Below are 25,512 nucleotides of genomic sequence, written 5' to 3'. Positions count from 1 at the left end.
GATACATTCACCGCAAAGAAATATTATAATTCAGCATTACTTTACAAAATTGGAAATTTATGGTGATAATCATCAAATGCAATTGCTGCTGTCTCCTAGATGCTCAGCACCCTGACTCCAATCTGCCAGCAATGGCTGAACCTTGCTCTCCTCTTCACCTCACTGGCTGTTTTGAAGTGAAGCCAGTGCACCATTGTTGGACGTGTTTTGAGGACACCACTCAGGTATAGGAGCGTATTCTGTGCCCTGTGTGCCCAAATATCTGGCCTTTCCATTCACTGATCTCTGATTTTGGGTTTAGCCAATTGAAGTCTGCAAGTTGTGTCCTGAGGGATGAATTCCAAATTTGGGTTGAACACACAAAAGTATATAAAACATGACTTTTCTTCAACACAAAAGCAATCATTAGTACTTAGCATGTGCCATATTTCTGCAAATTTTGATTGCCTCAGCCTAAGCAAAGTATAACATTTCCTTCAAAAATGTGTTCATTTCTCAATTAAACTTAAGTTTTCCTGACTGGAAGCAGCATCTACTGACAGGATGTTAATGTTTCATTTTAAGTACTGGGAAATGTTAGAAATGTTAGGAAGTTAGAAGTTTTAAGCAAGTCAGAAGAGGGTGGGAAGGGGTTTAAGAAAAGAACAAGCGGTAATGTTTGTGCTGGCTGGATGCAGAAGAGATTGCGTGACAGAAGAGTTAGTAGTGCGATGTCAGAGGAAGTGGTAGTGGCAGAATGGTAAACAGCCATTGTTCAGAAATAAGCGTAAAAATAAAATCTGAAGCAGACCAAGTGAAATTATAAATTCATTGTAGAGTCTGGAAGGCTGTAATGTCAGTCATCAAAGGACAAAAGGGTAACTAGGGTAACTAGGGAGAGAATAGGACCCCTTAAAGATCAGCAAGGACACTTATGTGTGGAACTGCAGGAGATGGGGGAGACAGGAGATATTAAATGAGTATTTTGCATCAGTGTTTACTGTTGGAGAAGGATAAGGAAGATATTGAATGTTGGAAAATAAATATTGACATTTTGAAAAAAAAGTTCATACCACAGAGGAGACGGCCCTGGATGTCTTAAATTGCAAAAAGATGGATAAATCCCCAGGACCTGATCAGGTATACCCTAGAACTCTGTGGGGAGCTAGGGAAGTGATTGCTGGGCCCCTTGCTGAGATATTTAGACTTAGACTTAGACTTAGACTTACAGTGTGGAAACAGGCCCTTCAGCCCAACAAGTCCACACCGACCCGCCGAAGCGCAACCCACCCATACCCCTACATTTACCTCTTACCTAACACTACGGGCAATTTAGCTTGGCCAATTCACCTGACCCGCACATCTTTGTGACTGTGGGAGGAAACCGGAGCACCCGGAGGAAACCCACGCAGACACGGGGAGAACGTGCAAACTCCACACAGTCAGTTGCCTGAGTCGGGAATTGAACCCAGGTCTACAGGCGCTGTGAGGCAGCAGTGCTAACCACTGTGCCACCGTGTCGCCCCTTATTTGTATCATCGATATCCACAGTGAGGTGCCAGTGACTGGAGGTTGGCTAATATGCCACTATTTAAGAAAAGTGTTGAGGAAAGGTCAGGGAACTAAAGACTGGTGAGCCTGACATTGGTGGTGGGCAGATTGTTGGATGGAATCGTGAAGGACAGGACTTGCGTGTATTTGGAAAGACACGGATAGATATGGATAGTCAACATGGCTTTGTGTATGGGAAATTGTCTCAGTAACTTAAGTGTTTTGAACAAGTAACAAAGGACTAATGAAGGCAAAGCAGTGGATGTGATCTATATGGACTTCAGTAAGATGGGCGACAAGGTTCCTCACAGCAGACTGTTTGGCGAGATTAGATCAAATGGAATACAGGGAGAACTAGCCATTTGGATGAAAAGCTGGCTTTAAGGTAGAAGACAGAGGGTGGTGGTGGAGGTTTGTTTTTCGGACTGAAGGCCTATGACTAGTGGAGTGCCACAAAGGTCAGTGCTGGGTCCATTGCTTTTTGTCATTTATATAAATGATTTGGATGTGAACATAGGAGGTATAGTTAGTAAGTTTGCAGATTACACCAAAATTGGAGGTGTAGTGGACAGCGAAGAAGGGATCTTGATCAAATGGCTCAATGGGCCAAGGAGTGGCAGATGGAGTTTAATTTAAATAAATGCAAGGTGTTACATTTTGGCAAGGCAGATCAGGGCAGACTTAATGGTAAGGTCCTGGGGAGTGTTGTTGAGCAAAGAGACCTTGGAGTGCAAGTTCATAGTTCCTTGACAATGGAATCACAGGTTAATAGGATAGTGACAAAGATGTTTGGTATGCTTTCCTTTATTGGTCAGTGCATTGAGTATAGGAGTTGAGAGGTCATATTGGAATATTGGTTAGACCACTGTTCGAATACTGCATGCAATTGTGGTCTCCCTCCTATAGGAAATATGTTGTGACACTTGAAAGCATTCAGAAAAGATGTACAAGGATGCTGCCTGGTGTGGAGGGTTTGACAGTAGGGAGAAGCTGAATAGACTGGGCTGTTTTCCCTGGAAAGCAGAGGCTGAGGGGTGACCTTAGAGGTTTTCAAAATCTTGATGGATAGGGTAAATAGACAAGATCGTTTCTCTGTCATGGGGGAGTCAAAGCCTAGAAGGCTTATATTTAAGGTGGCGGGGGCAACTTTCTTACACAGAGGGTGGTGCATGTGTGGAATGAGCTGTCACAGGAAGTGGTGGCAGCTGGTACAATTACAACATTTAAAAGGCATCTGGATGGGTACATGAATAGGAAGAGTTTAAAGCGATATGTGCCAAATGCTGGCAAATGGGACTACATTTATTTAGGATGTCTGGTTGGCATGGATGAGTTGGATGTGTTTCTATGCTGTATATCTCTATGACTCTAAAGGTTGAGGTGCAATTCCTCATACTTGTGTTGGGCATCATTGGCGTGCAACAGGAGACTGAGGAAGGAAGGTCAATGTGAAACTAGGTGGAGAATTTTAATCATAGGAACTAAAAATTTGTAGCCATGTTTGTGGACTGAACAGAGATGTTCCATTGTGTTCATCCAGTCTACATTTGATTTTTCCAATGTACTGAATGACTGAGCTGTTCTCCATATAAATTTGTCTAGTCATTGAGCAAGCTATCATTTTTTTTCTCCAAAAAAGTCTTTACATTCAATATTTGCCAAATATTATTCAAGAGGCTTTGTAAAACACTGATTTTTAAAAACATCTTTTAAATTGCCAACTGATTCAATGCACTGAAGTTTGTAATTTGCTCAAATGGTTACAGATAATTAAACTTCCAACAAATTTTTAAGCAGTAGACTTCTAGTTTAAATTTATATTTACAATTCCTGAATGCAGCCTTACCATTATGATTTAAAAAACTGGTACTTCATTTTGACAATGCAAAATTGCTGGGCAAGATAAATTATATTTCTTGTTCTAGCTACTGTCTTAACTTCAGTGATGTGATCAACATTTCCTTAGTAACGTGAGTTGGAAATAAGCTGCCATTGCCGTGACTTGGAATTTACAGCACAGAAGCAATCATTGGAGCAAACCTTCTGTGCTGGTGTTTATGCTCTACGAATGCCTCCTCCCTCCTCTGCATATATTCCTGTTGGTGTTTTTTTTCCTCCCTCATGTTTATCGAGCTTCTCATTAAACACATCGATGCTATTCTCCTCCGCTGCTAATATGACAGGTTCCACATTCTGACCATTGTCTGGGTAAAGACAATGAATTCATTGTTGGATTTATTAGTGACATCCTTATATTCAATTTCCTCTAATTTTGGACTTCACCATGCATGAAAACAAATAGATTTCACTGTCTCAGTGTACTCTTGGCTGGTCTCCAAAATCCACTCTCCATAAATTTGAGGATGTCTGAAATGCTGCTGACCGTGTCCTCAAATACTAAGTCCTATTCATCTACCAATCCTCTGCGTGCTCCGTTGGATACTGGTCAAGCAATTACCTGATTTTGCAATTCTGATCCTTGTTTTGAAATGTCTCCATAGTGTTTCTGCTCCGTGTTGCTGTAATCTTTTCCAGTCTTGCAATGTCTATTGACATCTAAATTACCCAATTTTAATTGCTCCAGTTTTTGTGCTATGTCTTTCATTGTCTAGTGCCCAAGCTCTTGAATTCTATCCCCATACCTCTCTGTTTTGCTTTCTCCTTTAAGGTACTCCTTGAATTATTCCTTTTGTATAGAACTTATTGATCATCTGACCTACTATCTCTTTACATGGCTTGTGCTGTTTTCATTTGATAATATAACTCCGAGATGCATTTGATCAATTTGTTTATAAGTACAAGTTATTCCCTAAGTCAATCCCACCAAGTTGCCACATTAATTTTTAAGACATCTATTATCAACTATTACTTGAAGGAAAAGGGTGACGTGTCTTACATAAATTTAGTCCTCTTCTAAGGTGCAGACGCAGTCAAATTGGAATGCAGGTTTTCAGTTTAATATAGTCAATCTTAGTAAATTACAAAACCATTTTTCCTACACAATTTTGCTAATTGACTCCAGAAGTGCGAAAGTGACCATATGATTTTGCTTGAGGAAGCTTGTACCTTGTGACTGTTCGTGCCTGCTTCTTGCCTTGCGCTTTTAAATACATCGTGCTGTTTTAGAGTGCGAGAAATACTTGAATGAGAAAATAAATGTCTTTTTACTAAATTAAAACTGGGAAACATGGAAATATACAAGGGTTTGATTAAGGCAAAATAATATCGCGTATACTGGCAAAACTGGTACTGTTTGAAGATTTACAGAAAGACTTTTAAATGCAACTTTAAGTCTTTACAAATTTGCTGGCAATAACACGCATGTTATAAGGCGTACAATGATGTGAATTTGATTTCTGGCAACTGCTACTTTGTTCCTATTTGCTGCATTCCAGGCTCAAATGGTTGAATTGAATTCTCTACTAACCAAGTATGCTTCTCATTCTGTAATACAACACAATGTGAGTCATAGCCACAGTGTTTGTGAATACTTGTGCTTTAATGCTACAAGACCATAATCAAAGGAGCAGAAGTAGACTGTTCAACTTGTTGAATCTGTTCCACCATTCAAAGAGATCATGGCTGCTCTGATGTCCCTCAACTCTATTTTCCTGCTGATTAACCCTTGATTCCTCAAAGATTAAAAATCTGTCTGTCTCAGCCTTTAATATACTTAATGACCCAACCTCCATAACCATCTGCAGTAAATAGTTCCACAAGTTCACTGCCTTTTAGGAGAAGGGAATTCCTCCTTATTGCTGTCTTAATTGGGTGACCCCTTATTCTGAGTTTGTGCCCTCTGGTCGTAGACTTTCCCAGACTACTGAACTTTTCCTCGTAAGAAAATCCTTTTGTGCCCAGGGTCATCCTAGTGAACCTTCTTTGGACTGTGTCCAATCCCAGAATATTTGTCCTTAGATAAAGCTGTTTGTGTTATTTCCAGCTGTGGTCTCACCAATGCCTTAACTAATCTTAACAAGTCCTTGCAATTTTTACGCTCCTGTTCCCTTTGAAATAAAGGCCAACATTCCATTTGCTTTTCCTATTACCTCCTGAACTTGTATACTAGTGATTTTTTGCACTTAATGCATGAAGACTCGTAAATTCTTGTGTGCTGTAGCTTTATATAGCCTTTCTCCGTTTCATTAATGTTAGTCTCACTATTCTTCCAGGCAAGTGCATCACCTCATAATCCCACATTATGTTCCACATGCTAACTTTTTGCCCACCTTCTTAACCTGTTTACACACCTTCTGCAGACTGTATTATCTACTGGCCTTCTGACCCATTTTAGTGTCCTCTATAAATGTGATAGTAGTACATGAACTTGCATATTAATGACCTGAATGATATGTTGTAAATAATTGTGACCCCAACACTGATCCTTTTTGCACACCTCCAGAGGCAGGTTGTCACTCTGAAAATGCTCCTCTTATCCCAAATGTATTTCATTAGTTAGTGAATTCTCCATCTATGCTAATATACTATCCCCAACACTAAAGTAGCTTATATGTGTTACTTTATCAACACCCTCTGAAACTGATATTGCATCCACAGTTTCCCTGTACCTATCCTGCTTGTTACTTTCTCAAGTAAGTCTTCTAAATTTGTTCAGCATGATTTTCCCTTTGGAAGCCATGCTGACTATACTTGATCATACTATATATTTCTAAATGCTGTGCTATTACATCTTATGAAACAGACTTTAACATTTTCCCTATATCAGATGTTAGTTAACTATGGACCAGTTAGCTATTTTTGTCGTCAGTTAACTATGGACCAGTTAGCTATTTTTGTCGTCTTCCCTTCTTAAATAAAGGTGTTACATTAGTATTTCTCCAATCCTCTGGGACTTTTCTGAGGACTCTTGGAAGATTACTATCTGATTACTACGTGCACCATCTCCATAAAGAATTGCAAACAGTACTAAACCACAAATTTTACCATTGAATAAAAGCTTTAGAAAGTGACCTGGCACAATTGACAATGAACAGATAGAGTTTAGACTGTTGTAGATTTAAATACATACAGATATTCTGAAGTTATCTTGGAGATTATGAATAATGCAGTTGGAAGCACCTTTGAATTCTGTTTATCATATCATTGCTTATTATCTCCTTTTAACATCTACTAGTGAACTGGCATACTGCAATTCTAAACTATGCTTTAGTTTCATGCACAATTGATAACAAATCATGTCAGCTTAATAGACATTTTATATTTGCCAAATAATGTACAATTTAAACACAATGCAATCAAAGAAAAAGCTGTGACATTTGGATGATGGTTACACAGCATCATACCGCAAATTTTAACACTTGAACAAGAACATTTGTTTCTTAACAATTGTATTCATCCTAAACAGACGATTTGAAAGACTCTTTTTGCAGGATTGTAGACTCATATATATCACAGAAGGAGGCAATTTGGGCCATTGTGCATTTGTCAGTTTATTGGTAGAGCTATTTAAATTAATTCTACTCCCCTGAATTTTACTTGTAGCTCTGTATTTTTTCTCTGTCCGGTAACTATCCAATTCTGTTTTATACATTACTCTTGACTCTGCTTTCGTCAACCTTCCAGACTGAGCATTCTCTATCATTGTGTAAGGAAGGTTGACCTAGATTGCCTCAAATTCTTTTCTCAGTCACCATTAATCCGTGTCCTCTGATTACCAGTCTTTTTTGCCACTGCAAACACTTTCTGATCATTTGCTCTGTCCAAATGATTCATAATTTTGAACATATCATTCCAATTTCTTAATTGGTTTTCTGTAAGAACTTTTTGTAATCCCCCTACACGATTGAAGTTAAAAATCACACAACACCAGGTTATAGTCCAACAGGTTTAATTGGAAGCACACTAGCTTTCAGAGCGATGCTCCTTCACCTGATGAAGAAGCGTTGCTCCGAAAGCTAGTGTGCTTCCAATTAGACCTGTTGGACTATAACCTGGTGTTGTGTGATTTTTAACTTTGTACATCCCAGTCCAACACTGGCATCTCCAAATCATGACCACACGATTGAAGGCCTTCATCTATGATACAGCTTTTCTAAAGTATTGTTGCCCAGAATTGAAAAGTCTGTTCTAGCTGATCCCTCACCTGCGTTTAACAAAAAAATCGTTCTTGATTTTGTATTCTGTCCCTATTAATAGTATTTATGATTTACTTTTAAAGTGTTTTCCTGTCATCCTCAAACAATTGTGTAGCAGATTTCTATTTCCTTACACCCATTTAAGATTGTATGATTTAGTTCATATAATCTATCTTCATACTGCCTTCTGCAGTTATATTTCTGAAATATCTATTTTTCAAATCTGTTACTGTCCTCCCAATTTTTTTTTCCTTGTGTTTTGGAATTTCACATTATCTGTAAATCATGCCCTTTATTTCCAAGTCCAGGTCATTCAAATGATGTAGAGAGAGCCATAGTCCTAAAACTGATCCCTCATATGTCCTTCCAGTATGAAAAGGAGCTCTTCATGACTGATTTCTACTTTCTGTTCCTTACCCATTTCTTCTATGAGGCTTTGCTGCTACTGTCTGCTTCATCCCAAGGCCATTTTTGCTACGTGTTGAAGTTTGATTGTTTAATTCTGGAACCCTCATTCTGATGCAGGTCACATGAGATGCAATGATCTCATTTTCCGTGTGGCATTCAAATCCTTGCATCAAATGAATTCAGTCTGCTCTCAAGCATCAAGCAAGTCTTAAGGGATGGTGTTTCCAGTGCAAAATTTGCCTTCTTATCGCAACCACTTCAAAACAAAAAGACCGATACATGTTTTCATTGTGGCATTTCAAATCCAGGGCAGAGTTTGATTCTGCAACCAATAACATTGAAGTCCACCTTCATCTGGGTCCTGAGTATAAATTTGGAAATGGCGCCCTATACCCAGCTTCTTCCCAGAAAGACAGCGTGCTGACAATAACCATTGATAGGAGGAAAACAATTGGTGATCTCAGACAGACTATTTTCCAGGTAAGTGCAGAATATTGCTTAATGCCAATGACGTTCTCAATCATTTTGCTAAATTCACATGGAACAATAAAGCAGAGTGAGGTTATCCTGATGTTGTTGCTTGTGCTGATTCTTTAGAAGGGCCATTCAGATAATCATTGTTCTCTGACACTTTCCACATCACTCTTCAAATTTCTCCTTTACATGTTAATATGGGAAAGTTAGATTGAATCTGGCTTCCAGCACTCATTAGGTAGCCAACAATTAGTTGTATAAAAGAAAGCTGCCCTTCTGGATTGTTTTAATAATGATCTTAAATCCTCTGGTTACTAATCTTAATGGGTACGCTTGTTTTTAAATTTGAAAGAGGCAAATGGGTATTGAAATCTGTTGAGGTACATTTTTGAGTCACTATTTACCATGTTTGTGTACTTAAGGAGCTACAGGAGCAAAAGGATCTGGATATGTATGTGTTGATGATTGAAGGTGGCTGGTCGGTAGAGAGCAGTTAATAAAGCATACAATTTCCTACTCTTTTATTAATAGAGTACTAGAGGCAGGGTTGTGATAGTGAACTTGTATAAAACACTTGTTGGACTTCAGTTGGAATATTGTGTACAGTTCTGGATGAGCTGAAAGTGTGTTGCTGGAAAAGCGCAGCAGGTCAGGCAGCATCCAAGGAGCAGGAGATTCAACGTTTCGGGCATAAGCCCTTCATCAGGAATCAGTTCTGGATGCCAAACTATTGGAAAAATGCAAACACGCTGGAGAGAATGCAGAAATAACTTGCAAAAATAGTTTCCAGGGATCAAAAAATTTCAGTTGTGAGGTGAGATTAGAGAAGTTAGAACTGTTCTTGGGGAGAAGAGGCTATAAGGAAATCCAAATAAAAGTTTTCAAAATTGTGAGTTGAATAGAGTGAATAGGAACAAATTGTTCCTTTGTTAAAGGATAGAGAACAAGAGATTTAGCATGATTTACAAATGTAGTAAATATGATGAGAAAAATCTTGTACACACAATGAGTAGAATCTCATGATCTGGAATCCAAGGTGGAGGTAGGTTCAGTTGAGGCACTTAAGGGGGAATTGGATCATTATTGAATAGAAACAACGTTGACACAACGTCAGATTATGCTGTGTTTTGAAATAATGCTGTGTTTTGAATAATGCTTTATTAATAACCATTTAAATGCTGATAAAATAAAGACCTGCTATTGTTGGAAATCTAAAACAAAAACAGGAAATGCTAGAGAAGCTTAGGTCCAGCAGTAGCTGTGAAGAAAAAGCAGAAGTTTTGAGTCCAGTGTTCTGAAAAAGGATCACTAGACCCAAAATATTAACTGTGCTTTTTCTCGACAGGTTACATTTGTAGCTGTTCAGACAATGGGATCTTTCATCCTGACCCATATTTATCTCTTAACCAACATTTACGTAAAATAGATTATTTAGGCATTATCAGTACTGCTTATTGAATTTTCCTTTTGCTCCAAAGTGTTTAATTTGGCTCCCCCATCCTCCCCCTCCTCCACTCCCCCCTCCACCTTCTTCTCCTCCTTCACCCCCTCCTTCTCCCTCTCCACCACCTTTTCCCGCTCGACCTTCTCCCCCTCCAGCACCTCCACTTCCTCCAGCACCACCTCCCCCAATACTCTTGTCCACCTCTTCCCTATAGTTTAGACTAGAACCTGAGGTTGGACATTTATTCCATTCATTAAGTCATAAGATGTAGTCAATGAATTTTTAATTAATATATTTATACACAATATGACCACCAATGTCTCATTGCAGCTGCTGGAATTCTGGAAAGGTGATATGGTGATCAGTGTTGCCAAGCAGTTGCCTGTTGGTCTTCACCTTTATGAGACCTTCCATGGTAAGGAAAAAAACAAATGTAAAAGCAATTTATGGGAATTGGAAAACATGTCTCACCAACAGCAGATGCAAAGCAGCTGTCTTCGATATTGCTAGAAGTCACATGACACCAGGTTATAGTCCAACAGGTTTATTTGAAATTACAAGCTTTTGGAGTGCCTATGTCTTTTGTTCAACAGCACTCTAAAAGCTTGTAATTTCAAATAAACCTGTTGGACTATTACCTGATGTCATGTAACTTTTTACTTGTCCACCCTAGTACAACAATGGGACTTCTATATTGTTAGTCAGAAAACGTAGGCTCAGAATTATTTTCTTTCTGTCTCATACAATGTGGGAGACTGTGTGTAATTCATCTTGCCATAATCCTGCTGAATTTTTTAAATACCCTTCGGGAGCTTCTGCAAAATAGAATGCTTCCTATTTTAAGCAAAAAGGATTAAAACACCAGAATGTTTGCCTAATCCTGTAAATCTAAATTTAATCATTCTTGGTTGCTTTCTATTGCATGTCGTTTCCCAGGTTCTTTCATTGCAGTATCAAACATTTGACCATTTCTAGCCAAATTTACTGTTAAATCTTCAAACCATTCCTTGCTAGACTTTAGTTAGTGCTTTTTAGTTTTAATAGCATGGGTCTTAATTTCTTCATTTGAGACGTTATCATTTCCAACCTCTCTGTGAGACAACATTATCCTTCCTAACTATCAATAATTTTTAGTGAAGTGTGGCAGTGATAGCAATATACAAATAACAAACCAGCAGGACTTGTTAGTGGAAAGATTTGTGAATTTGTGTGGTACCTCAGTGAACTTCTAACCATTTTTTTTGATAATAGTGTAGTTTGGTACAATTAAAACTACATTCATTATAAACTTCTCAACTTCTGTAACAATCTAGACAACTATGCTGGCTGACCACTGCTGGCTATAATTGTGTGGCAAAGCCTGTGATTTTAATGTTTGCTGTTGCAATATAATTAATGAATGTAATGCAGCAATGCTAGGAATTATTCACCAACACTATGAAGTGAATAATAGGATGTGATTGCATTCCAAGTTAAGTACTGACTGCAGTTTCCTCCCTTCTCAACCCAGAGGACCATACCTCTTTGCACAGTCTGGGCATCACCGATGGAACCATTCTCTTTGTATGGAACGGTAGCCAGGTAATGAATAACTAATTTGCTTGTGATTGCTACAAGCTTTTGATTTTTTTGTGTTTTTTTTTGTATTGTGCTTATCAAGGTATAAGGGTTAATAGTACTAGGAAGACTTAACATTTTCTATTTTGGGTACTCTGTCCTGGCATTAAACAGTGCTGAATCAAGAACAGCACAGCTAGGTGCTGACTAAAGATTTTTTTTGCCACACTGACCTAACAACATGCCTCACTGAATTACTTGGTGGTTCACTTTTTCTTTCCCAAACCATGTATGCAATGACATCTACATGTGATATTCAGTTTATTTCTGAACTCTGGCAAATTTTGTCCTTTAAACTGAAACTACTCTTAACTCATTTCCAAGGGAGTCTTTAAGATTGACAGAACCTTCGTCTCATCATTCTGAACTGAAAATGGGGTTGGGGAAGGAGGGGAAGGGAAGATAAATTTTTAGAAGCCAAACATCAATATATTTCAGTGTTTATGTGCATGAAAGTCAATATTCCTGTTTTCACTCCAGCATATTCATGATCAGATGATAAGAAGGTGCAAATATCTATATAGCTATTCTGCATTGGGAACGTAGGATATTGGAAATACGCCATTCAGATGATCCAGCATCCCCTTCGTCATTTTTTTCTGCCTTTTTAAAAAATTGACTTCGAGTTGGACCAGCTTTTTGGGGAGAGCCTTCCAGGTTTATTCCACTTTTCATGTGAAAAAGAGCTTTTTGACATCACCTCTAAGATCTAGTTCTGATTTTAAGATGAGAGCCACTTGTTCCATTCCCTGTCACTGGAAGAAATAAATTCTCCCCACCCTATCAATTCTTATAATTGTCTTATGTATCTCCATTCGATTTTTAGATCAGAATCTGTATTATAGTGTTTATTCTTGAAGATGATTGTGATCTTTCACTGTTCCTGTTTTACTTTAATTTTCCATAATTATTTTATATTTACCTTGTACACATTCATCACATCTTTTGTTTTCTTTATACATGCTCATTACTCATTCTGCACTTGTTCCTTTTTCTTTTCTTTCCTTTTCTTCTCTTTTTCTTTGACTGTCTGCCTGTTTTTGGGATGTGTGCATGACTGGCAAGACCAATGTGTATTTCCCACCTTTTATTGTCCTTGATAAAGTGGTGGTGAGCTGCCTTTTCGAGGCATAGCAATTCATATGTTTTAAATATGATCTCAGTACAGTTAGGAAGAGTCTTTTGAGTTCGTAAACCCAATTACAGTGAAGGAACTGTGGTGTATGTACAAAGCAGGATTATATATAATTTGGAGTGGAACTTGCAGAAGGTTGTATTCTTGTGTGTCTGTTGGTTTTGACCTTCTAGAGGTAGAGATTGTGTGTTTGGAAGCAATACTCCATCTGATTTAATTATCAATGAGTGTGTGTACCTCTGAAGTCTGTGTTTGGCATTACCTTCCAAAACCAGAAGCATGGCACCTCAGAGTGGCTGTGTGTCTATGCAGCTTAGAAGAAATATAGTTTGGAAGATTTTGTTATTGATGCCTTGGTGAATTTGCTGCTATGCACCTTGTAAATGATGCACATTATTGCACAATGTGGTGGTGGTGGAGGGAGTGAATATTTAAGGTTATAGGAATATTATAGGACGCTAATCAAGTGGGATGTTTGTTGAGTTGTTGGAGCTGCACTCAACCAGCAAGTGAAGGATATTTTATCACATTCCTGTATTTGGGAATTGGCCAAGCAGGATTTGGCAAATCAGAGGTGAGTTACTCACCAGAAAATTCCAAGCCTTTGACCAGTTCTTGTAGCTACTGGTTTTATATTGTTGGTCCACATGGTCACAACCTTGACAAATTCCTACAGCAGTATCCTCCAGCAAAGTGATTGGCCTCCAATAACTACAACTATTTTCATTTAGGATGAGTGTGACTTCAACCACTTAGGGATCTTTCTCCTGATTTCCATTGACTTCAATTTTGCTAGGGCTCTTTGATACCAAATGTAGTCAAATGTTGCCTTGATGTCTTATGTGGACATTCTTACCTCACCTGTTGAATTTGGCTCTTTTGTTTATATTTGCACAAAGGCTGTAATGAAGTATGGAGTTAAATTGACCTGGGAAAACCCAAACTGAGCATTGATCAGCAGGTACAAACATAGCAAATACTGGCGAAACTCTGCAGACCTGGCAGCATCTGTGGAGAGAGAAACCAAGTCAGTGTTTCATGTTCGAGATGACTCTTCTTATAGTTATAGAGTCATTCAACATAATAACAAGCCATTTGGCCCACCATGTCTACGCTGACCAAGAAACACCAAATTGCACTAATCCCATAGCCTACTATGCCTCAGAATTTTAAGTATTTATCCATTTGCTTTTCAAATATTCTGTGAATAACTGCCTCCACCACCCTGTTGGACAGCATATTCCATATATCTCCAACCTTCTGGGTGAAAAAAACATGTTTTCTCAGTTCTCCCCTAAGGCATTTGCTCCTTATCTTAAACTTGTGCCCTTAAGTGCTTGCTATGGTGCAGAGATTCTTATGATCCATTCTATCCCACTCATAATTCAGTCAGAATCCCACCCGCCTCTCAGTGTCTCCACATATTGGAGACTCTTCCTCTGAAGAACATTCTGGTGAATCTCCTCTGCGCCCTGTCCAGTGCAATTATGTCCTTCTGATAGTATGATGACCAGAACTGCACATACTGTTCCATCTGTGCTTAACCAATGTTTTATGAAGTTGTAACAAGACTTCCTTGCTCCTATAATCTATGCCCCAATTAAAAAAGGTAATCATCCTGTAAGCTGCCTTTGCCACCCTGTCTATCTGTGCTACCAGGGATCTATGGACTTGTACACCAAGGTCCCTTTGTTCCAACATTGCTCCTGATGTACCGATCATTCATTGTACGCATCCTTCCCTTGTTAGACTTCCCAAAATACATCTGCACTCCTCAAGGTTAAACTCCATCTGCCGTTGTTCTATCCAATTTACCAGCTGATCAGTATCAGATTGTAGCCTGAGCTAGGATGCATAATGTTTCAATCTGTGAAATAATATTGTGGATATCTGGCTTCAGAGTCTGGCAGTGTCAACATCCATTCTATCTGCCAGTGTATATATGTGACAATAGATAAATCAAGTCAATTTAAAATATTTGTCTCCTTCATGGACTTGTCCCACCCTTTCCCTGCAATGTGCTCCAACTTTCATTCTTTTCCATGTGCAATACTCACCTGTTCCTATATTATTCCTCTGATTTTGTCATTTCATACACATTCACTCCTTTACCCCAGCATTTGTGGTGCTGCTGTTCACCCCTACCGATTTCTCTCTCCATAAATGTCTTTCTTAAGTTTTTGCACATTCACTTCATTTGCCCTATTTTTGCATCTGTTTCTTGTCTTTATTGGAAAAGCACTAAATACGTCATAATCAGAAGTCACATGACACCAGTCCATCACTTTTATTTAAAATCTCAAGCTGACAAAGGAGCAGCACTCCGAAAGCTTGTGATTATAAATAAGCCAGTCGGACTATAATCTAGTGTGGTGTGACTTCTGACTTGGTCCACACCAGTCCAACACCAGCATCTCTACTTCACAGGTATATTTCATGTTAAAGATGCTGCATGAATACAAGTTGTATGCACATGCTCCATTTCTCTGACTTTCACCCTGTATAACTCACCAACGCATACACATGCACACACAAACCACCAATTTGTATTTGCGTCCCTTTTATCATGATGAAACAAAATTACAGGTGCTTCACAAGAACTTTATGAAGTGAAATTGCACACGTTATATAAGACAATATTAAACCAGACAGTTAAATGTGTAGGTTTTAGCACCTTCACAATCCTCTCCACATATGCATGATATGGATTCTGTTGGGAAGGTGAATGACTTGATAGAAAATGTGCTCCTTATGCTGAAGAAACTGCAATCACAACAAAAGAAATTTGGGTAGAATCTCATTTGTGATGACTGGGGGCATGGACAGCATGGTGGCTCGTTGATTAGCTCTTCTCACAGTGTCGGAGATCCGTGTTCAATTCCAGCCTTGGGCAATTGCCTATGTGGTGTTTGTATGTTCTCCCCGTGCTCGCGTGGGTTTCCTCTGGGTCCTCCAGTTTTGCCCACAGGCCAAAGATGTGCATGTTAGGTGGATTGGCCATACTAAATTGCCCATAGTGTCCAGGAATGGGCAAACTAGGTGGATTAGCAATGGGAAATGCAGGGTTATGGGAATAGGATAGGGATGCTCTTCGGACGGTTGGTATGAACATGATGGGCTGAACAGCCTGCTTCCACATTATAGGGATTATTTGATTGTGATGTGCATGGATTTTTCCTCTTCAGATTATTATTACGATTATTCCTTTTACTAATTTCAGAGTTATTAGTAACAGTAGTGAGGAAGAGAACAAAAACAACTTTGCCTTTCATGTCTGAATATGGAGTAGAATAACAGGTCATGTAGAAGCCAAAAAGAATATAATGAATACCTTCCAGGTGCAGTGTTAGATAAATGCAGAATATAATTTCTTGTGATAGTATCCTGTTACTGTGTGATAGTGATAATTCTTAATCTTTCATTCCAAATAGAAAATATATTCCCATAATGTTTTTCACAAATTGGAAATGAAAAACTTAACATTTAGCACTTATTCAAATCCCATAACATGCCCAAGTGCTGCACTTCCACTGAAGTATTTTTGAAGTGTGATGTGGAGGTGCTGGTGTTGAATCCGGGTGGACAAAGTTAAAAATCTCACAACACCAGGTTACAGTCCAACAGGTTTATTTGTAAGCACTAGCTTTCGGAGTGTTACCTGATGGAGAAGCCCTCCAAAAGCTAGTACTTCCAAACAAACCTGTTGGACTATAACCTGGTGTTGTGTGATTTTTAATTGTGTACAACAGAATCCTGTAAATTGCAATGTGATAATTTTTGTTGGGAATATTTGAGGCCTCTCTGTCAGTCCTGACATTGAATTAACTCCTGACTCTGCTTCTGTTGGGTCCAAGTGGCCATTTTCATCCAGATTAGGGGCAATCCAGATTAGTCTTGGTTTAAAGTCTCATCCAAAAGAGAGTCCAGATGGCAATGCAGTATTTCATCAGATTTTGTATATAAATCTCTGATGAGGGCTTGAATCCACAATCTTTAGTGGAGAGATCATGTTCTGCAGAGTCATGTCTGACACCTAGAGGACACTTACTATAATATGGCCCGTGTCTTCAAACCTACTTCTGGGTAAATTTATATATTTGTAGCTCCTCCTGAACCAAACAGCAGATGCAACAGTTTGTAAACTTCAGAATGTATTGTCTGGAGTGTGCCAACTGCATAATAGGTGTTAGATTTGTGCCAGTATGTATATTTATGTAGTTGTGTGTAGTATCTTAGATTAGATTAGATTTCCGACAGTGTGGAAACAGGCCACTTGACCCAACAAGTCCACCGTCTGAAGAGTAACTCGCCCAGACATATTTCCCTCTGACTACTGCACCTAACACTATGGACAATTTAGCATGGCCAATTCACCTGACCTGCACATCTTTGGACTGTGGGAGGAAACTGGAGCCCCCAGAGGAAAACAGTGCAGACGCAGGGAGAGCGTACAAACTCCGCACAGTCACCCGAGGGCGGAATCAAACCTGTGTCCCCAGTGCTGTGAGGCAGCAGTGCTGAACACAGAGCCACTGTGTTGCCCCATCTTGCACATGAATGTGTCAGGACTAAGTAACACTTGCTGCAGTGTGTTTCTACCATGCATATTTCCATTGTTACTTTCTGTTGCACTTTGTTGCTCACCTTTTTGTTTCATTTCACCTTGTTTAAGTTCCCCAACTCAAGTGGTTCTGTTGCTTGTTTATTTCTTACCTGATGATGCTTTTTTACATTTAGAGAGATTATAGATACATAATTAAGTTAGGCAATGAAGACTGAGCAGCTTGTTACATCTGTTCTATTGTCAGGTTTGTGGAGTGACGATACATGTTGGCGAGGAGTTCGAACCCATGATGCTTAAAATATTGTGTCCTGCACTGAAGAGCAAATCGGAAACCGAGATGGTGCAGTTCATAGAGATGCAAAAGGTGTTCACACGGAACACATTGCTGGCTTCTGCACGAAACAGTCTAGCTCTGTCGACAGGGATTTCTCCAGAGGAGCTGACAGTTTATTACAAGTCAAATTTGGAGAATAAAGGGTCCACAAACTGGGTTGCATATGATGCTGAGGATGGCCACAAGACCCTTGCGGATCTAAGGTTGAAAGATGGTGATACTATATTAGTATCAGACCAGAAGTGTTACAACCTGAGGTGAGTGATTGCTGAATTGCTGATCTGCTGTAAAGCTTCATTATTGTCAGTTTTTTTTTCACTCTGTAGTATTGCCTGGCTCTTTATGGGAAACCAAAAATGATTAACTCCTAATAATGTTCTCTTTAATTTCCCTTATGCTTGCCTTGTATGTTGATTAGGCAGTATGTTCCTAATTGCTGCACATTCTGAAAACTTAGACAGAACATTAATTACCATTTGGTGTGAATCCACTGTCAAGAGCTTATACAGCATATTTCAGTTGATGTCATTTTCCCTTTTGACAGAAGTTGAGGATTCAATCCTGAAGACTCTGTTTGATGAGATCAAAAGCAAGGTCCTGTCTTGTTGAAAATTATAATCAGGAAATAATTGAGTTGGTAGTTGGGATAAAATAGTTGAAGGGAGAAATTTGCAGGGTTGTGGGGAAAGAAAGGTCTAAAAGATATCAGATAGCTGTTACAGATATGATAGACCAAACAGCCCCCTTCAGAGCACCATGATTCTGTATCAGGCTAGACAGTGTGTTGTAACTGAATTATTTGGGAGCCTGTGGATCCCATTATGGTTCGTATTGATCACATCTGTAGCAAATGTTGGTTGCTTGAGGAACTGCAGCTCAGAGTTGATGAGCTGGAGTCTGATCTTTGCACACTGTGACACATCAGGCAGAGGGAGAGTCACCTGAATGCTGTGCTTCAGGACGCAGTCACACCTCCTCGATTGATTACCTCACATTTGACCAGTGGCCAGGGACAGGAGGGTGTGACTACCAGTGAGGCAGGTAGAGGGATACAGGAGGTAGTGCTGAAGAAACCTTAGTCCTTGAGTTGGTCTGGCAGGTTTACGATTCTTAGTCCCTGTGTGGATGAGAATGAGGGCTGTAGAGAAGATGAGCAAACTGACCATAGCACCATGGTACAGGGGGGGTGAAAAGAGAAATGTAGTTGTAATCAGGATAATATAGTTAGGGGAGTTAACACTGTTCTCTTTGGTCAGGATCGAGAGACCCGTTGGCTGTGTTGCCCATCTGGTGCCATAGTCAGGTTATCTCATGTCGGATGCTGAAGAACATGGAGTGGGAATAGGAGAGAAGATCCAGTTGTCATGATCCATATCCACACCAATGATATGGGTATAAAGATGAAAAGGAATCTGTTGAGGGAGTATGAGCAACTAGGGGCAAAACTATAAAAAAAAGCAGAACCCAGAAGGTAATTCTGGATTGCTACCTGAGCCATGAAGAAATTGGCACTGGGTCAACAAGATTAAAGAGATAAATGTGTAGCTCAAAGATTGTTGTGGGAGCAATGGGGTTGAATTTGTGGGGCATTTGACGCAATACTGGGGAAGGAAGGAATTGCGCTGACACAATAGAACCTGAATCAAGCTGGGATCAGAGTCCTGGCGGATTGCACAATGTGGGTTGTGTGGAAGTGAGAGTTGGGGTTGGTTCAGTTGCATGGAAAATTTATGGAGAACAGTAAAGGTGATTGGAGGTGTGGGAGAGCGAAGAGAAGGCTCAGCAGAGCTTTATGAAAGTTTCCAGAACAAGTAATAGGGCAGAGTATGGAAAGGATCAGGAATCTAAACCACCACAGCAGATGAGGGGCAAACTATGAGAAGAGGAGGCAGTCAGTGCTGGACTATGGGTTTTTGTTTAAATGCATGTTTTATTGGAAACATGGTAAATGAGCTTTGGTGCAGATTGAGATTGTCAGGTACGATCTTGTGGGAATCACAGACAAATGGTCGCAAGGCGAATAGGGCTGGAAGCTAAATCAAGGTTACACATTCTATCAAAAGAACAGTTAGTAAAAATGAAATTAAATGATAGCAGGAATTGGTATGGAGTTAGAAGGTGTAGAATCTGTGTGGGTAATCGCGAGGAACCACAAAGGAAAAAAGACCTGATAGGAATTGTCTAGATGTGGATGTGGGGAAGAAAGTAAATCAGGAGATAGGAAAGGAATGTAAGAAAGGCACAATTACAATGATCATGGGGTTCTTCAAATGTGGGTGGACTGGGAAAATCAAGCTCTCAAGAAAAGGAATAAGTGGAATATCAATGCGATAGTTTTTTTTTATAGCAGCTTGTGCTGAACCCCATGAGGGAACAGGAAATTCTGGATTTGGTGATGTGTAATGAGGCAGGAGTTTCTGGGGGCAGTTGGGATGCACAGCAGAAGTTCATCCAAAGGAGGATGATGGTACTAAGGGAAGACGAGGCAAGTTAGGGACGGCAGAAAAGCAAAGGAAAAAGCATACAATGTCATGATGATTAGCAGGAAACCAGAGAATTGGGAAGCCTTTGCTGGGGATAAATAAAAAAGCAATAAGTGAGGGAAGGAATAGTAGGTAATATAAAAGAAGATTGCAAAAGTTTTTTAAAAAATATATCCATAAGGTAAGTGACAGGCAAGAGATATTGAACTACTGGAAAATGAGGCTGGTGAAGTTGTAATGGGGAACAAAGAAATGGCAGGGAAACTGAACTTTGCATCAGTTTTCACAGTGGAATATATCTGCTGCAAAATAGAACTTCAGGAGAGCTGGGGGCAGAGGTGAGTACAGTAGCCATCACTAAGGAGAAGATTGTGAGAGAAGCTGAAGGTCAGAAGGTGGATAAATCATCTGCAGCAGATGGACTACACCCCGGAGTCCTGAAGGAGATAGCTGAGGAGATTGTAGAGGCATTGGTAGTGATCTTTCAGGAATCACTGGAGTCAGGGAGGGCCCTAGAGGGCTGGAAAATGGCCTGCATAGTGTGCATGTGGAGAAGTAGTTCCACTAGGAGCTCTGAGAGAGGGGACACGAGGAGCAATTTTTTCAGCCAGAGGGTGGTGAATCTGTGGAACCCATTGCCACAGGGGGTGTAATGGCCAAGTCATTGAGTGTGTTTAAGACAGAAGTAGATAGGTTCTTGGTTGGTAACAGGATCAAGAATTACAGGGAGATGACGGGAATAGGGTTGAGAAACGAAGCAGCCGTGATCGAATGGCAGAGCAGAACTGATGAGCTGAATTCTACTCCTACATCTTATTGTGTTACGTAGACCAGATCATGCAACGATGACAGATTTCTTTCACTAAATGTGAAATTTTATTTGAGGTTATTAATGGGCTTTAATGAAGTTTTCATGATGATTGACAGTCGGACTAGCTTTTTATTCCAAACTTTGAATTTAGATTTCAACATCTGCTATGGTAAGATTTAAACCCCTGTCCCCAGCACATTGGCCTAATTCTGCTGCTGTGTTTTATGATCTTATGCATGATCCAACTGTTTTCAACTAATAACTAGTTGTCCCACCCAGATAGATCATTCAAGTATCACGTGTATTACTGGTGCTGTGAATAGGCAGAGAACCCTGTAATGATATAGTATTAAATGGCACCAAATAGGTGGAGATAGATCATAATACACTTGCTGGGAATTTAGCAGTTTGCATTGGAAGTCTCATGTCCATGTTGACATGAGCACATGAAGAAGGTGACATTGTCCTTGCCTAATGCAACTATGAGTTTGGACTTAGTACGTCTGTGATAAGCATGCATAGCAGTATTTGGTATTAATATGTAATGAAGAGCGTTACTTTGAAGTCTAAGCCAGAAGACAGTTCCAGCCTCCCTTCCTCTATCCAGATCTCTTGTGACCTTCCTGTCTCCTCTAACCCATTGCACTTACTTCCTCATCATTAATCCCTCTTGAACCCAGTGGATCATTTCAGGGGAAAAAGCCCTCCACTTCCTTCTCCTAATGTCAACAAATGGCTGTTCCTGGTCCTGGTCCTGGCTCTTGGCAACAGTCCTCAGCCCCTGGCTCTTAGCACCTAACTCCCAGCTCCTGGGTCTTGCTTTCATACTCCCTGGTGGTGTCTTCACTGCCAGCACTTAGCCAGTTCTCTGCTCCTTTAATCGTAAGTTCTCTGTCTGCTTCACTTGTTGTTGGTGAGCATATTATCAGCCTCAATTTGAAAGAGCATTTCACATTATTTTATTCCATTATTCATGTGGGCAATTTTTCTCTGACTTGATTGTTCGTGTAAGTGACCTATGGGGTGATGTGGGAATTTCGAGTAGTTTTGCAGCCTCTCTTGTATAACAGGATACACTGGATACAGATGGTAGTCAGACTTGAAAGGAGTAAAATATTCAGCGCAATTCAGAAGTGTTGCTGAAGATATTTCGGAAGTTGGATAACTAACGGTGGTGTTTTCATAAAATTGTAATTGGTACACAAGAAAATAACAACAATAACTGATTCCTTTGTGTATGAATGTCTATAAAATAAACCTGAATGAGTTTTAATGGTCTCTATTTTTACCACTCTTATAGTGTTCTTTCATCGAATGGTATGCCAATAACTGTAGCTGACCGCAGCTGGCTGCAGGTCAAGAATTACTGTGGTGAGAAATTCTCGCAGATTGCAGGAAAAACAGTGACCATTCCCGTCACCATGGAGACTGTAAGTAGCATTCTGTGTACTGATCCACGCTGCTTCCATTTAGCAGCATTTTGATAATGAGAACTTTCTAAAAAAAAAATTTCCTCAAATGTGTGTGGCACATCAAATTAACAATCAAGCAATTAGAGTAGGGAAAAGAAATGGTACCCTTGGCTCCATAGTGGGTGAGTCAGTTTGGATTGCTGCCTTGAGGATCATATATTTTTAAAAAAGCATTATTTTTTGGTGTTTGGCCAGCGAAACCGGGATCAGCATTTATTCCCCACTCCTAGTCACATTTGAAGAAGTGGAAGTGGACTGTCTTATTGAGCCACTGCAGTCCCTATGGCGAAGGTACTCTCACATCCCGGGTAGGTAAAGAGGTCCAGAATTTTGACCTGTTGCTAGTGAAGGAATTGAGATTTTTGGCTCAGGCAGGTGTACCTATTGTTCTTGCCCTCTGAGGCTGACAAGATGAAAAGGCAAAACAGACTGAAACATTCAAATTATTTCTCAGAGATCTAGAAAGCCCTCAAGCCTGTATAAATTCTATTCCAGTCCTAATGTGGCCCCACCCCCAACTTCTCCAGTATATTGATGATATCATTGGTGCTGCCTCTTTGCTCTCGTCCAGAATTGAAAACATTTATTGATTTCACTTCCAATTTCCACCCTGCTCTTGCCTTCACCTTATTCCATTTCTGACTCCTCCTTTCCCTTCCTCAACATCTCTGTTCCTATTTCTGGGGATAGACTGACCACCAATAGTCACTATTAACCCATGGATTCCCACACTGTATTCTCCCAATTCCTCCGTTTCCATCGCATACGTTTCAATGATACCAACTAAAACAAGGGAGTCTTGAAAATGTCCACCTTTCTGAACCAAGGATTCCCCAACACCTTCATTGACAGGGCCCTGAACTGGGTCTTGCCTGTCTCCTGCACTTCAACCCTGAGCCCTTCTCTTCCTTCCCCAACAATTCCTTCCCCCTTCTCCTCATCTACCATCCCACCAGCATCCACATTCAGAGGATCATTAGCTGCCATTTCTGCCAATGCTAGCGAGATGCCACCATCAGATGCATATTCCCCTCCTGTCCCTTGTCAGCCTTCTGCAAGTACCATTTCCTCTGGGACACCCTGGTCCATTCTTCTTAATTCCCAACACCCCCCTGCAGCTTCATGGCACCTTCTGCTGCAACTGCAGAAGGTGTAACACCTATCCATTTATTTCTTCCTCAGTATCCAAGTGTCTAAATACATCTTCCAGATGAAGCAGCACTTTACCTGCACTTCTCACAATCTAGTCTACTGCATTTGTTGCTCACAATGTTGTCTGCTCTATACTGGAGAAATAAAGTGTAGACTGGGTGACCGTTTCACTGAAGACCAGCATTCTGAGCTTCCAGTTGCCTGCCACTTAACACACCACCCTGTTACCTCGCAAACATCTCTGTCTCAGGCTTGCTGCAGTGCTCCAGCGAAGCTCAGTGCAAACTGGAAGAACAACTCCTCATTTTCTGCCTGGGGATCCTGTAGCCCTCCGGACTCAATATTGAGTTCAATAATTTTAGGGCTTGAGCTCTCCCATGTCCTTATCCATACCCCCCAAAATCTGGTCTTGGTATCACACATTCTGCTGTTACACACCAGCCATTGTTAGCCACTAACAGTCCCCATTAACTGTTATTCACCCGCCTAGCCAGTTTGTTAACCGCTCCTTTGTCTGTCTAACTGATGTTCTCTCTCTTCTGGCTCCATCCCCACCTATCATATTTCCTTATCCACTCTCCCCACCTCCCCATTTTCTGCATATGAACTCCCATTTTCCTAGCTATCATCAGAAGGGTCACCAAACCCAAACTGTTAACACTGATTTCTCTTCACAGATGCTGCCAGACCTGCTGAGCTTTTCCAGCAATTTCTAATTTTTTCAATATAAAAACGTGACTATGATACTCTCTTTGTTTTCACAGTTCAGAATGGGAGACTCTTCTAGTATGGGAAAGCCAGTAAACAGCTTTTCAGGAACATGCTTAAATTGCTGTCAACCAAAGACCTGTCTTTGAGTATTGTTCCTCAGTATTAGTCAGCTTTGTCTTTCCTAGGTATCTGCCTTCCAGTATCTCAGTCAAAATTGAGCCTAATACTGTTTTCACCAAATGTGTTGTTTCAAGCAAGAGTTCATTAGCTATATTTTGAAACTGAGAAACATGTCCTTTGTACATTTGCAAGTGAGGATTACAAGTGGCAGCCATGACTAAGACATCATACATTGTGCCCTATATATATATATTATATATAGCCTAGTTTTAATAATGAACCCATCAATAGTAACTTAATTAGTTTGCATTGCACAGCTACATCTGAAGTAGGGAAGATTTCCTTATTACTAGACTGTACATTTAAATAGGTTCATTTTTGACTTTCTTTAAAAAGAATTGTAATTTGATATTCTGTTGACTGTGCCCAAATAGCTGATTTGCTTGAAGTAAAATTTGTTGCAAAGTTACCATTATATTTGTATTATTTAATGCTATTGTACAAGTGATACCTAGGTGAACAAACTCAATCAAGCAAATCTAGTATGCTGTTTCTGAATTAAATGTAATGTTTAGGAATATTGTGTGCAACTCTGGTCTCCTTCCTTTAGGATGTTGTGAAACTTGAAAGGGTCCAGAAAAGATTTACAAGGATGTTGCCAGGGTTGGAGGGTTTGGGCTGTTTTACCTGGAGCGTCAGAAGCTGAGGGATAACCTTATAGAGGTTTTAAAGTCATGAGGGACTTGGATAGGGTAAATAAACAAGTTTTTTTTCCTGGGTTGGGGGAGTCCAGACTAGAGGGCATAGGTTTAGAATGAGGGAGGGAAGATTTAAAATGGAGCTAAGGGGCAACTTAATCATGCAAAGGGTGGTGCATGTATGGAATGAGCTGTCAGAAGAAGTGGAGGCAGCTGGTACAATTAGAACATTTAAAATGCAATGGATGGTTATATGATTAGGAAAGGTTTAGAGGGATGTGGGCCAAGTGCGAGTCATAGAAATGTACAGTATGGAAACAGATCTTTCGGTCCAACTCATCCATGCCGACCAGATATCCTAACCTAATCTAGCCTCATTTGCCAGCGCTTGGTCTATCTTCCTCTAAACCCTTCCTATTCATATATCCATCCAAATGCCTTTTAAATGCCATAATCGTACCAGC

At 40.0% G+C, this 25,512-nt stretch overlaps 1 protein-coding gene across 1 annotated transcript in view; it reads left to right on the top strand.

Moving 5' to 3' along the window:
- Positions 1 to 25,512, top strand: part of usp40 (ubiquitin specific peptidase 40) — a 137,197-nt gene that overhangs the window by 59,006 nt on the left and 52,679 nt on the right. The window contains exons 13-17 of the mRNA XM_060827614.1: positions 8,342 to 8,513; positions 10,282 to 10,366; positions 11,462 to 11,532; positions 17,512 to 17,858; positions 22,196 to 22,325. Coding sequence (XP_060683597.1) covers positions 8,342 to 8,513; positions 10,282 to 10,366; positions 11,462 to 11,532; positions 17,512 to 17,858; positions 22,196 to 22,325 — 805 coding nt within the window. The remainder of the gene's footprint in view (positions 1 to 8,341; positions 8,514 to 10,281; positions 10,367 to 11,461; positions 11,533 to 17,511; positions 17,859 to 22,195; positions 22,326 to 25,512) is intronic.

Source organism: Hemiscyllium ocellatum, chromosome 7 (assembly GCF_020745735.1).
Source record: "Hemiscyllium ocellatum isolate sHemOce1 chromosome 7, sHemOce1.pat.X.cur, whole genome shotgun sequence".
In the NCBI taxonomy this organism is placed as follows: Eukaryota; Metazoa; Chordata; class Chondrichthyes; order Orectolobiformes; family Hemiscylliidae; genus Hemiscyllium; species Hemiscyllium ocellatum.
The sequence above is the reverse complement of the archived record's forward strand: the minus strand, read 5'-3'. Positions and strand labels throughout refer to the sequence as shown.